General features: G+C 36.5%; 1 protein-coding gene and 1 long non-coding RNA gene across 6 annotated transcripts in view; one reads left to right on the forward strand and one right to left on the reverse strand.

Moving 5' to 3' along the window:
* The window catches only part of LOC579544 (CD109 antigen), a 66,271-nt gene that overhangs the window by 48,934 nt on the left and 2,447 nt on the right, over positions 1-14,890 (reverse strand). For all 5 annotated transcript variants that reach the window (XM_030983994.1, XM_030983995.1, XM_030983997.1 and 2 more), the window contains exon 2: positions 9,884-10,054. In XM_030983994.1, coding sequence (XP_030839854.1) covers positions 9,884-10,032 — 149 coding nt within the window. In that variant the 5' untranslated portion in view covers positions 10,033-10,054. The remainder of the gene's footprint in view (positions 1-9,883; positions 10,055-14,890) is intronic.
* LOC115923434 lies at positions 1,281-1,862 on the forward strand. The gene is made up of 2 exons (XR_004063878.1): positions 1,281-1,367; positions 1,739-1,862. It is a non-coding gene; the product is annotated as an uncharacterized LOC115923434 (long non-coding RNA).

Consider the following 14,890-nt stretch of genomic DNA (forward strand, 5'->3'; position numbering starts at 1 on the left):
TTATGACTGGCATGCTGATGTATCAACCCAGTCAGTAACAAGTCGATTCCTACGAAAGACAGATCTTTTGATCTATCATCCAAACACTGAGCTTAGATGTTTTGTCACTGCGTCGCCCCCCCCCCCCCCACCCGCCCCCATGGTTTCCTGTAAAAACAGGAAGACTCTTTAATCCTTGCTTTTAGTCAGGGATCATCCTATAGTGCATGTCACTGTCCACGGGTAATGAAATATGAATTATGAAATGATTTGGTTACCTATGGCAAGTTATTTCATGGAATTGCTCAAACCAGCGACCAGCATTAATTTGAGTGGGTTGTGTTTTGTGCAAGCTCAGTGTACAGTGTAGATAGCATGGATGTTATTTACTGTCAGTACTCAGTAGTATGATTTCAAAAAATCTAAGGTGTTCAGTATTGAATGTTTAACAGTTATCAAACCTGTAGACTCTGACTTCAATTTCAAAAAAGCTGCGCTGCGACCATTATCTGCTTGAAAATATCACAGTGATCTGAGCCATGGGATTTAGTATCCTACAAGAAATCTTATGTTGGATTTACATCCAAGAAAAATTTTCATTAAAAAAATATGTTGATAATTACATGTACACGTATGCAGTCTGACTCTGTTGCTATGGAAACATCAATCTGTTCTTTGTACTTGCAGGAGTCAAATTCAGTTATTAGTGATATTGCTCTTTAGTGTCAAATTGATGTCAAATTCAAATTCAGTCAAATGAACAATTTTTCTCCCTCAGGAGAAGCAGTCCTAAGAGAAATACGTCCTTCTTTTGTAATATTTGCTCTCACCCATTAGCCAGGCTCTACAATCCTAATTGTGACATAAATGAAAGTTCTGACCTTGAAGGCTCTTTGGATATCTAGATCCAGAAGATCGAGTAAAGTTCAAGTTTCATACCAGCAGTACAGATCAAGTTTTCTACTTCAGAGTAGGTGTTAAAATGACAAGTGATAGTAAAGATATTATATAGAGCAGGGTCAGGGTGGGCAAAAAGGGATGGGCCAGGCCAGGCCAGGTGAGAACATAAATAATCAAGGAAAACAACAGTGGAAAAAAGTCCTACATTTGTGAAAAAGAGAGGACAGATTGGCCCTTGATTGAAGTGATGAAATTATCTACATGAAGGAATAAGAAAGGTCAAACAAATGATAAGGAGCAAGCAAGAAACAAACAGGAATTTGTGAAGAAGATGAAGATGGTGGATGAGATAGAATGGAGACATTTGAGAAGTGAGAAAGATAAAAAGGAGGTATTTTGGACAACAATAAATCTAATATTCAGTCAAAATTGTTCTACAAATTATACATGTAATGTGTTTGTATGGCTTCAGTAACATTGTATTAAAGGTAAAGACCAGTAATGGTCATGCGATTGCATTGTGAAAGAAACGTTGTGGAATCGATCAGAAAAGGTCGATCATCTAGCATCTAGCATCTGCAAGGTTCTGGAATCATCAAAATGATAAGAAATTTGGCTCATTCTTCGTAAAGTTACAAGCACTATACACAGAAAGATGTATATGGGACTACCCTATCTCTCTCACCAGACCATGAGAGAAATAAATTTACCAAATATATGAATTAGTAGGCGGTTTCCCGGCAAATTTTTTATCATCATGTATTAGTCAAAACATATTCTTTCACATGATTGGTAATGAGAGCTTCCATTTCATTTTTTGAAATTGGGGCGTTGCCAATACTGGTCTTTACCTTTAAAGTTCTGTTTTTATCACGGTTTCTAAGAGTTTCCCATTGTTTTTTTTTGTAGAACTAAATGCGTGCCATGTGATGTACAGTGGCCATGACAGTGTTTAAGTTCTTCTCAGAGACATCTGTTTTTCTTCATCTTACAAAAAAAATGTTTTCTGAAATAACATTTTCTATTCAATGAAATCATTATGCCAGCCTTGAATCATCTGTTTCACACAGTATGCTGTATATATCTATCTATATGTGTATGAAAAGAAGAAAAAGCACTGAGTTCTACATCAATTCACCTAATTTGTCAGGCAAAGGTCAACAACAAAACAATTCTGACCTTCATGGTTTGGGTGACCACTGTACATGAACGCCTACATCGTATATGTAGGTCAGGGTACCTGAGAACGCTATTGTTGGTTTTTATACAAAGCAATCACTTAGCGGTAATACACTTGAACGAAAGAAGGCCTACATGTACATCTGTGAATTTCCTGTAACTGCGTAAATGGTTTCTTACAGGTCCTACATACCATTGGTGATGGGTCCAATCATTTGAAGTACTAATTGCCCTACCATTACAATGGGTCCTATACTGTATCAGTGATTGTAGTGCTTCACATTAACAAGTGCCCGGGACATATGGGTGCCAAAAGTCCAATTGTGGACTCAAAAAATGACAAAATGTAAACAAAGGACCCATGCATGATTGCATAATATATTATAAAGTCAGATCTCCTTCCAAAAAAGGAGTGTATATAACGTCCTATAGACACGTATTGAACATGTAGGTCTAATATTTATGAGTCACTATAGGAATCAGGGGGAGGGGGTAATCAAAAACACCTTGTAAACATGTAAATCCCGCAGGGTACAATCACAACATTACATTATGATTCATGAATACAGGATCCATGGTACCGGTGATTGGTACAGGAAAGAATACTCATCGATCACGACAAGTGGACTTAATAATAAAATTTGTCAAATAGTGATTGGCAATGGCTAATATCCTGTTCTACCTATTGCACTGCCATTCATAGAACTAATTAGTATCAAAAACACATATTCACAGATTCATAGGATCTGCAATTTATATTTGAAAATTGAAGTAAAATACAAAATAAATTTTATAGCCTGATTAAAAAAAACCTGAAATACATTTACACTGTACAGACAAACCTGTCTAAAGCAACCGCCCAAGGGAAACACAAAAAGTGGCCTTTGTAGACAGGTGGTCTTTGTAGACAGGTCACTTTAGTACATGATTCAATGAGAATCCATTTTGAAGGGAAACAACAAATGTGGCCTTTGTAAACAGGTGGTCTTTGTAGACTGGTGGTCACTAAAGCAGGTTTGACTGTACATACATGTAGCATAGAAATTAATGATCTAAACATATACTGTAAAGTGTAAACTGTACAAAATGTCTCTTAAAACAATACTTATAATGCTGATGTACATGTACATGTATGCTAAAAGTACATATGACTCAGCTTTTAGGGTCTTTCAATTACTTTCACTCTCACCACTTTCCATTTTATCTTCATAAAACAAATTTATGACAAAACTTGACTAACAAATATCATTCAATTTGTTTAAATAGCTCATTAAAACCTAATTTAATAAGTTTTAAGTGAGCTTGAATGCCATTGTATTTCAGTTTCACTCAGATAAGCATATCAAATCTCACAGCTGAAGACAATTGTAATTTTATACATGATCGAGGCTTGAACACACTCAAAACAATATTTACTGTTCAAAGTAGTTTCATGTGATTATGTTTTTTTACCAGACGCAATTTGTCAAACCTGCTTTAGCAACTACATGTCCTGTCTATGGGTGCATTCAATTGACACTTTTTCACCCTAGAATCACAATTTTTAAAGACGTTTAGTTTAAAACACGTTTAGTTCAAGCAATTTTTTTGTCGGTCGTAAAAATAAACATGTTTAAAACACAAACATGCAACTCTGAAAAAGATGCGTTTTGTTTCATGATTCTGCAGAATCATGGTCGCTAAAGTTTGATTGAGTGAACGGAGATCTTAATCATGATTCTACGCCTGTTCCGGTTTGGGCAAAAACAGCGTGCCTGCTTTCCATGTAATTTACGTTCACTATATCATGCTCTTTATTGTGGCCTGTTCCGTTATGTTATTCCTTGTTTTACTTCCATCATTTCTCTTTCTGTCTTTCCTTATGTTATTCTTTGTTTCTTCCTTCTATTCTTATGTTATTCTTTGTTTTTTCCTTCTATCACCTTCTCTTATCTTATTGTTTGTTTTTATAAATCTATCACTTTCTCTTTTGTTATTCTTAGACCCCGTTCTCACTCACTTCGTTGGAGCGCTCTGGAGCGCTCTAACTAAGACCCGCTCCTCAGGAGCAGTTCTTAGGTGAGTGAGAACGCTCAAAGTGGTCCAGGAAACGGACTTCTGGACCGCTCCAGATGTCCACCTTCCGAAGTGGTCTTGAGGAGCGGGTCTTATTAAGAGCGCTCCAGAGCGCTCTAACGTGCAATGTGAACGGAAAGCGTACTTTGAGCGGAAGTGAGCTAGTGACGTTCCGTGCGAAACATGTAGTACGGTACATACGGTTTGTATTCCGCGCGCGAAAAAATTGACCCGCCTACCTGAGCTGCCATAGCAACAAGACCACTTTGACTCGTGGAGCGGTTTGAGCCATAAAAACTGCTTGGAGTGTGAACGCTCGCAAACCGTTTCTCAAGACCCTTTCCTCTGGAGCGGTCTGGAGCGGTCTAATTAAGACCACTTTCAAAGTGAGTGAGAACGGGGTCTTTGTTTCTTCCTTCTATTCTTATGCTATTCTTTGTTTTTTCCTTTGATCACCTTTTCTCATGTAATTCTTTGTTTTAAGCATTGTATCACTTTCTCTTTCTGTATTTCATTATGTTATTCTTTGTTTCTTCCTTCTATAACCTTCTCTTATGTTATTCTTTGTTTTTCATAATCACTTTCTCTTATTTTATTCTTTGTTTTAATCATTCTATCGCTTTCTGTCTTCCTTATGTTATACTTTTTTTTAATCATTCTATCACTTTCTCTTTCTGTCTTTCTTTATGTTATTCTTTGTTTCTTCCTTCTACCACTTTCTCTTATGTTATTCTTTGTTTCTTCCTTCTATTCTTATGTTATTCTTTGTTTTTCCTTATATCACCTTTTCTTATGTAATTCTTTGTTTTTTGATGGACAGTTGCTAAAATCGATTTTGATTTATCATTATTGATTTACCAATAGAAGCCATTGGACTAATTCTATCACATTCTCTTTCTGTATTCATTATGTTATTCTTTGTTTCTTCCTTCTATCACCTTCTCTTATGTTATTCTTATTTTCTCTTTTAATCTTTAATTATGTTTATATTCTTTGTTTCTTCCTTATATTACCTTTCTCTTATGTTATTCTTTGTTTTCATCATTCTATCACTTTCTCTTATGTTATTCTTTGTTTTAATCATTCTATCACTTTCTCTTTCTATCTTTCCTTATGTTATTCTTTGTTTCCATCATTTTATCACTTTCTCTTATGTTATTCTTTGTTTTAACCATTCTATCGACTTTCTCTTTCTGTCTTTCCTTATGTTATTCTTTGTGTCTTTCTTCTATCACCTTCTTTTATGTTATTCTTTGTTTTGATAATTCTATCACATGCTCTTTCTGTCTTTCCTTATGTTATTCTTTGTTTCTTCCTTCTATCACCTTCACATTCTTTGTTTTATTATTGCGATTTATGCTCAAAACAGCAGTCGACAGTCGGCCGTAAACAATTCCAGAAAGCGCGCGCCGAAGTTGACCTGTACTGCCTGGGTCAAACTGCGCAGTGTGATGCGCAGTGGTTGGGCTCGAAATGAGCGAGAATCAGCGTAAACGGAAAACGCTTTCCAGCAGTGACCTTGCTTTGTAATGGCATTCTGATTTGTGATTCATGTTTGTGATTCTAGCTTTGAAAAATTGCTTGAACGCACCCTATATATATGTAGACTCTATATTTTTTTTTAATACTATCTTTATTGTCTCCTTTGAGTAGTCTTTTTTGGTTTCACTCTACATGTATAATGCAAGTACTGTACCTACTACAGTGACCCAAAAAGTACGTCAATCGACAGGGATGGGTGGAGAATGACAAAAGAATCTGACTGCTTTACAAATGTAAGTTGACATTGTTCACTGACTGTCAATACATCCTAATGCTTGCCATGCAAGTCATCCTGGGACCTCGATCAAAAGCACAAGGATCTATCCATCCACATTCCCAGGGCGCTGTAGTTAAACAAAAGCATTTGCTGATGTTTTTCTCATATTTTTTAATAATAATCATAATAATACAGACATTTATAACGCGCAACATATCCACCCAGAGGGTGCTCAAGGCGCTTACAATGAGCTACATAATATACTTAGATACAATTGTGCTTACACTACTATAAACATGGTTAAAAAAAGATGAAATTAGATAAAGTTGGCCATTAGATGAGTTAGAAATCTTGTTAACCTTTTGTCTTTGCTTTGTTCAAGGTAATACCAATGAAACAGTTCTGTATAAAAACATCATATTTTTCATTTTTGGGGGTATGTTTACAAATTTGTCCACAGTATGGATTAATAGAATAAGAGAGCTGTATGCATACTTTAATAGCAAACAGATGTTTTACTAGCACTGGCGGATTCTACTCATATGAATTCCAGGAAAGCAAACGGAAGGACAACTCATAAATAATGACAGGCCAACAAATATATATTTTTATCCTTGAGATGTTGAGAGCCCTTTTATGAGCTGGTTGAAGTTGATCTCTAAACTGCCACAGAACAATGCAGTAGCTAGCACTTGATGCTGTTACCTTCTTATTTTATTTTCTAATTTCAAATTTTCTTCTGGTAGGGTCACCCTAGCTTTTTTTAAATCATGTAATAAACACTTTGACATTCTTACATTGTGTGATCCACGAATTTCAAATGTTAAAGGGGAAGTCCACCCTGAAATTAAGTTAGTTTTAATAGGAGTAGAAAAATGAGAGAAACAAGTCAGTGAAAGTTTGAGCAAATTCCGATTAAAAATAAGGAAGTTAGGATTTTTGAAGTTGTGATCAATCAAACACAAATTGGCAACTCTATGACGTATCATGCAAGCTCAACTTCCATTTGCTCAGTACTAAAAAAATCTAAAATTTTCATTTTCCCTCAAGAAAAATTTCAACCATACATGCACCCTAAATATAATAATTGCAAATATGTTTCTATACTCCCCCTGCAAGGAACAAATATATATTTTGTCATCAATAACGAAGAAAACATGATTTTATGGAATATTATGCACAAAGCAAATGAAGGAGAGCTCGTATGATAAGTCACAGAGTCGCCAATTTGTATTTGATTGATCACAACTTCAATAATTCATTACTTTCTTATTTTCATTCAGAATTTGCTCAAACTTTCACTCACCTGATTTTCTTATTATTCTGCCTCTATCGAAACAAACTTATTTTGGGGGTGGACTTTCCCTTTAAATGTACAAGAAATGTTTTGTTACTTTTGATTTTGAATAGATTTGTGAAACATAACATCATCTGAGGAGCAGCAAAACCAATTTTATTGGCCTATTTGGGACTCTCATTACAGGAACTGCTGGTGTAACAGACTGTCAACAATTATTTATTGATACAGTGATTATTGTCTGCAATTGCACATGTCATATAAAAAACAAGAAAACAAACAAAAAGCCCATAACATGTACATGTACATTCATTTTGAATACTTTGTTACAAGGATGAGGACAGTCAACCCAAAAACAAAAACAATTTTCTTCTGTAAATTCAAATGCACCAGCTTGTAGCTGAGACTATGAAGAATACTTATCAATATAATTCAATTCAATTCAACAATTAAACATTCCATTTTTAATGTTAACTGAGAATCTTACACTATCCGGAAAAGATGAGGGAAAGTAAGTAAAACGCTTTCAACATGGGAAACTTAATTAAAACTTCCTTCATACTATTAGTACCATTCTAAATCAATTCCCATTTCTTGATTAAACACGTTAGACTTTTTACTTCATTTTTCTACTAGCCAGGAATCTTTTAAGCCCACTGAATGTTTATGCTGCAGATTATTTCAGTAGCTTTGACCTTTTTGCTGATCAATTTGCGTTCATGGGCAGGAAAAAACAAGATTTTTTCCTCCCCGTGAACCCACCCGTTCCATCAAACAATGGATCAGTCCTCGGGGTAAAACCGACACAAACATTAAAATTATGTAAAAGTATGTAAGCAAAGGTTGTATCGAGGGCATACGAACGTGCATGGAAGAAATTCATTTTGAAGGTCTCGTACACATGATATTTTGTAACCCACCTTATTGGATTAGTGAGGTTTAATTCAATCAAAATTTAAGGGTTTATTTTCATGACATTATGGAATTTCCGCTTGCTCTGACATGCCCTTCTTCTACACGTTAATAATTAATTTAAGCAAAAATGTTCAAGTTAGACTGTGTCCTCAAGAAAATATTGAAAATTTGTGTGATCTACAGGGTAAAAAGATGGTGGGGTTGAAGCTTAGGTACAGTTTTGGGAAGCTCCAATAAACTTCAAAAGGTTTATTTAAGTTTTCTTTACTAGTAAGATATGAACAATTCTCATTCGATGTCAGGTTCCCTTTAAATATCTTTATGGGAATATCGAACAAATTTCGGGATAAAAATCACATCCTGGGCCAGAATATAATACATGTACCCATGTGCAACAGGCACGTGTAAACGGGCAGCTGTATCTTGTTTAAGTTACAAAAAAGACACTTCTTAAATAAGTTATATTATTATATCAAATCTCAATTTCTATCATCCATTCCAATTAAAATTAGTTTCCATTTCCCCCAACAAAATATGGCATGTTTTTAGAAAGCAGGTAAAATTTATCTGTTACTGATGCTGCTGCTGTTACTGTTTAATTTTGCATTTTTCACAGCAAGAAATTAATAAAGTAGCTTGTTTAATTTTAAAATTCCTAAAAATCTTTGGCGAGTATAAAATCTTTTCTTGCTAACTTGAGTTGACTCAATTTAGCAAGAAAGGATACTTTTTTCATGAGAGCATGGATATTTTCCAGCTTTCAAAAAGGGAAACCAAGCATTTTAATGCTTTGAGGGGTAAAAAATTGTGTCATTTCAATTCACTATTCCACTTCTACAAATGCAAACATTCCCGGAGTGGCTCCCCATGGTGATCATAATAGGGAATTTTAGATTGAGTGGACAAGGACGGCGTGAACGTCCACTGATCATGCTTGTCTATGGCAAAAGGTTTTAACATTTATTCCTATTTCTTGATATCAAGAAATAATTTTCTGTTATAAAGCAATGGTAATTCTTGATATCAAGAAATAGGAAAAAATGTTAAAACAGCTTGCCATAGACAAGCATGATCAGTTCACGCCGTTCTCGTCCACTCAATCTGAAAGTCCCTAATACCAATGGAAACATTTAAAATTGATTGAGTCCATGGCTCTTGAAGATAAAGACTCCTTTGAAAGGTGGGGAAAATGTGTTACTAATATCAACAAGTTCAGACATTCATAGTACCCATGACTTGTGTATGGCACCCATCAGACATCACATATCAAATATTTGTTTTAAATCAATTCCAAACACGTAACATGTTCTGACAACTTGGTTATTTCGACAGATTAATAGTCTTCACAGAATGTTCCAAACAGTGTGTAAAATAAGTTTGCTTGCTTCATGAATCTTTCAAAAAATATCCTGACAGATGTCATGTATAAAATGACAAAAACACTAATATATATTTCTATTTTTTTTTAATACTTGTTATCAATACAGCAGCAATTGCAAGAGCTTAACCTTTATTCATGCTACATGTATGCAGTGCAATTTTAAGACCATATTCATTAGATGTTAACATCTAACTGCAAATCCATATCTCCACATCTGTGAGCGACAGGTGAGATGGTCTAGTAGTAGTACAATCAGCTCTCTATCTTCGTCTATGACTCTGATGGACCTTGTTTCAAAATCGTGTCACGTCACATTACAGGTTAATCCACAAATGGAAGTACAGCTGATTGAAGTTCTCAACCCCCTTCCCCCCCCCCCCCCCCCCCCCTCCCTGTAAAAGAGATAATTATGACTAACCCTGGGTAGACAGTAGGAGTTGTAAGAGTAGGAACAACTGGTAACACTGGATCTGGAGGAGGAAAAGGTGGTCTTTCCTGAGCATTGATCCCTAAGATCACTCCAAAGAGGACCAGCAGGACCACTGACCCTGATTGCATCATCTTCATCTTCTTTCTCCCAGCACTCAATCTGTATGGAATTAAACAAAACAAAATCTTTTTATGATACATACAAAGGCTTGTTCGGATATGACACAGTAAACCGCCGCAAACCATTGTGCTTTTTTAAAAGTGTATTTGAATGGCAAAAAGGCCCTACAAGAAAGCCACATGTACATGTACATGTTTGTTTGTTTGTTTGTTTTATTTTAGCACGGTGGCATACTTCGGAGTGTTGGCTCAGTCAGTAGAGCGTCCGCCTCACAACCGGGAGGTCGTGGGTTCGAACCCCGGCCGCGTCATACCTAAAGACGTTAAAAGATGGGAGTTGTTGCTATCTTGTTTGGCGTTCAACAATAAGGGATAGAGCAACGTCGATCTGGCGCTGCTCAGTGGCTGCCGGGCTCACAATCAATTGGGCAAAAAGAATTTCCGTTTCGGTTTAATAAAATTTGGAGTGGACTATTAGGCTATTATTATTATTACTTCAGACAATGGCTTTTCTTCAGCATGGCCGTGCATATAAAAAGCAATCACAATTTTACAAAAAACCATACATTAGACTCTATAGATTAACATGATTTACATACAAAGCTAAATAAAACATACATATAAATATATACAAATAGATTAGAAGGCGAGTAATCGAAACGAATCCGGGCTAACTCAGCCCACGGGACTACTCGGCCCAGCTGGAAAAACTGGGCCGAGATGTCCCGACCTGATAAATCGATCGAGAGATACCAATGTGTATATGTTTGTGCTCTTTGTGACTTAATAATGCCCTTTCCAACCAAAATCTTTAATGGAATTGTGTTAAATGATACCAATGAAGACAATCTATAACTTATCTTTAGGTAAAATGACAAAAAAATGACATTTCGGACAATTTACTCACAGCTCGCAATCTGCATTGCCGCACGTACATTAAATGTGCGTTGTATCTACTCAGACCACTGAAATTCGAGCAGTGTTTTTGTCGGTAAATCACTGCAAAAATATCATTTTTATCTCATATGAAGGTCTATTATATATTCCTGACACAGATTTCATTATTGAGAAGTCGAATATAGTGCCTAGTGCTACCGCAGCAGCTCAGCTCAGTGTGCAGCTAGCCGTACAGCGCCGCCGCCCGGGTCGGCGGGGGAATTCACTGACTCGTGCCGGGCCGCTGCACTGCATTGCATGATTGTACTGCCCAATTTGATCGAGTGAATGTGTGAGTATAACTAATCAAACTAGATCTATATCTACTGTATTATCATTATTCATTCCGAGTAGAATATCCAATTTGAGTTAGTGAGTAAACTAGACCTAGATCTATATCTACTGTAGCTACATCATTATCATATTCTAGATTAGTCATTCAGAGTAAATATCCGATTAATGAAGGAATGGAATTTTTCTTTTTTCATAATCGGATGTTATATTTTACTCCTAAAAGTTAGAGACCTGATAAATGGCTACATGTAGATCTAACGTAAGGGCCTAGCCTAGTACTCTAAGCAGAGAAGTGAGCTGAAGAATCGCCTTCTTATTTTTTTTGGAGGGGGCTGCTTCAAAAAAATTCTACAAAAAGAAGGTAATGGCTTCAAGTTTTTAGTATAAATAATGCAGCCCCCACCACCCCCCCCCCACAAAAACCCCCAAAAAATCTCCTTTTTGTTCCCTTTTTCTGGGAATCAAAGAGATATATACAAAGCAAAGCAATTAAGACATGATATTGCAATGACGTGCCGGTGCATGGAGGGGCAGGGGCAGAGGCGGCCCTCCCGGGGGGTGGGGGGCACAGTGCCCCCCCCACTTTTTCAGATACCCCAAAAGTGCCCCTTTTTACATAGGAAAAGTGTCCCTTTAATTTTGTAAGAAGTGCCCCTTTTCCTTTGACAAGTGCCCCTATTACTTAGTAAATGTGCCCCTTCCCACTTTTCACCTCTGACGAGTGCCCTTTTTTATTTTTGACACGTGCCCCTTTTCCTTCGGCATGTTCCCATTTTCCTTTGCAATAAGTGTCCATTTTCCATTCTCATAAATCTTGAAATAATCTTGAATAAGTGCCCTTTTTAATCTTTTTTGTCCTCATTTTTATTTAATTGTTCTAACTTTGTTTATTTATTTAGGTTTTTTTTTGCCTTGTAACTTGCATATATGAAATAATACGTACCAATACCTCAACACAAGGAATGGTGTGGTGTCATCTGTACTGGTTTCTGCATGTTACAATTTTTTTTTTTTGGGGGGGGGGGGCTGAGGGTTAACAGATTTATAACTGATATCTGTGTACCTGTATAAATATGTATACTATAAATAAATAATAAATAAAAAACAAAATTGCTTTACCACAACGTGGCATAAAATTAATACACGATTACACCTGCTTATCATTTGTTATTATGAGTCTGCTTGACGTCATATTGTTGGAATTTGTATCTTGGAATCGTAAAAAAATAATGTTTATTGTTATTATGTGTGTTTTTTAAACATGTCCTCAATTTTATTTAATTGTTTTAACTTTGTTTATTTATTTAGGTTTTTTTTGCCTTGTAACTTCAATATATGAAATAATACGTACCAATACCACAACACAAGGAATGGTGTGGCGTGTCATCTGTACTGGTCTCTGCATGTTACAGCTTTTTTTTGGGGGGGGGGGGGGAGGGGAGGCTGGGGGTTAACAGATTTATATCTGATCTTGTGTACCTGTAAATATGTACATACTATAAATAAATAATAAATAAAAAAACAAAATTGCATTACCACAACGTGGCATAAAATTAATACACGATTACACCTGCTTATCATTTGTTATTTTGAGTCAGCTTGACGTCGTTTTGTTGGAATTTGTATCTTGGAGTCGTAAACAAATAATGTTTATTGCTATTATGTGTGTTTTTCAAACATGTCCTCATTTTTATTTAATTGTTTTAACTTTATTTATTTAGATTTTTTTTTGCCTTGTAAATTGCATATGAAATAATACGTACCAATACCACAACACAAGGATGATGATGTAAGGGATGAAGACGATATTGATGATTAGAGGGATGGAGACGTCTCCATCCCTCCCGTCTCCATCCCTCTCATCGTCTCCATCCCTCTCACCATCTTGTCACCATCTCCATCCCTTACACCGTCTCCATCCCTCACACCGTCTCCATCCCTCACATCATCTCCATCCCTCTCATCATCTTCATTCCTCACACCGTCTCAATCCCTCACCAATCCCTCTCATCAACAGCGTCTTCATCCCTTACATCATCAACATTGTCTCCTTCCCTCTCATCACCTCCATCCCTCATCAATCCCTCTCATCATCTCCATCCCTCCCATTGTCTCCATCCCTCTCATCGTCTCCATCCCTCTCATCGTCTCCATCCCTCTCATCATCTCCATCCCTCACATTGTCTCTTTCCCTCTCATCATCTCCATCCCTCTCATCATCTCCATCTCTCACATTGTCTCCATCCCTCTCATCATCTCCATCCCTCTCATCATCTCCATCCCTCTCATCATCTCCACCCCATGTCATGTAAATTGAAATTTAATTATGAAATTTAATTCTTTGAATGGAATATCATTTTAAATTGATTCAATTTAGGTTTTATTATTTTTGTATGTTCTTTTTGGTTACTAAATTGTAATCAATTATACTGCTTTATACTGTTTTTTTTTTTTTTTTTTTTTTTTTTTTGGGGGGGGGGGGGAGTGGAAATTCGTTTTGACCCCCACCCCCCCCCCCCCACACACACACACACTTTTTCGTTGGGAGGAGGGCGAGTCCCCTGCCCCCAATTCTGGCGCCTATGATCGCAAGAATGGCTGGATTTCTGAAAAAGGGGCACCTACAAAGGGACACATCAACAATAATAAAAACCATTTTTAGATATTTGTATAAAGGCCTACGCCTTCGTCAAGATTGTGAATACATTACCACGAATGACATCAATATTTGTTTATTTCTCTACGTGGAACAACATTATTGTTTAAGCAACGTACTTCGCAATTTGGTGTGATGGACTGAATATCGATTTTCGAGCAAGCGAGCTAAAAGTAGAAGGTCCCATTTGAAAAATTACATGATGAATATTAAAGACAATTTAATGAAGAAAGACTGAAAAGTTCTTTTATGTAATTATAAGTAACATTATAATTAAAACATCTGAGAAAGAAAAGTAGGCACTTATCAGAAGGGAAAAGGACATGTACAAAATGATAAGGGGGCACTTTAGGGGAACCTGAAAAAGTGGAGGCACAGTGCCCCCCCCCAACCAAGAATGCCGCCTCTGACTGTGGGCAAAAGTGCGAAACTAACCAGAAAATCTAGAAATAAACCAAATTTCAATTTTATTTTGCGGGTCAACTGCCCCCTTCCCCATCAGTACGCCAGTGCTTCCAGTAGGCCTATCCTTCCATGAATTCCTACCATTAAAAATTATCAGAAGGGAAAAGGACATGTACAAAGGATAAGGGGGCACTTTAGGGGAACCTGGAAAAGTGGGGGCACAGTGTCCCCCCCCCAACCAAGAATGCCGCCTCTGACAAAACTAACCCAGAAAATCTAGAAATAAACCACATTCCAATTTTATTTCGCGGGTCAACTGCCCACCCCCCCCCCCCCCCCCCTATCAGTACGCCAGTGCTTTCAGTATTCTACCATTAAAAAAATTCTGGGACAGAGAAATGCTTTATAGACCTCTAGATCAAAAGTATATTATTGTTACAAGGGAAATCAACTTTATTTTTTGTAATGACTGTGTTTTTAAAAGCACGAAAATCATGAAAAATGACAATTTAATTTCAATATATATTATTGTTACAAGGGAAATCAACTTTATTCTTTGTAATGACTGTGTTTATAAAAGCACGA

Source organism: Strongylocentrotus purpuratus, unplaced genomic scaffold (assembly GCF_000002235.5).
Source record: "Strongylocentrotus purpuratus isolate Spur 01 unplaced genomic scaffold, Spur_5.0 spur5_scaffold_14, whole genome shotgun sequence".
Classification (NCBI taxonomy): Eukaryota; Metazoa; Echinodermata; class Echinoidea; order Camarodonta; family Strongylocentrotidae; genus Strongylocentrotus; species Strongylocentrotus purpuratus.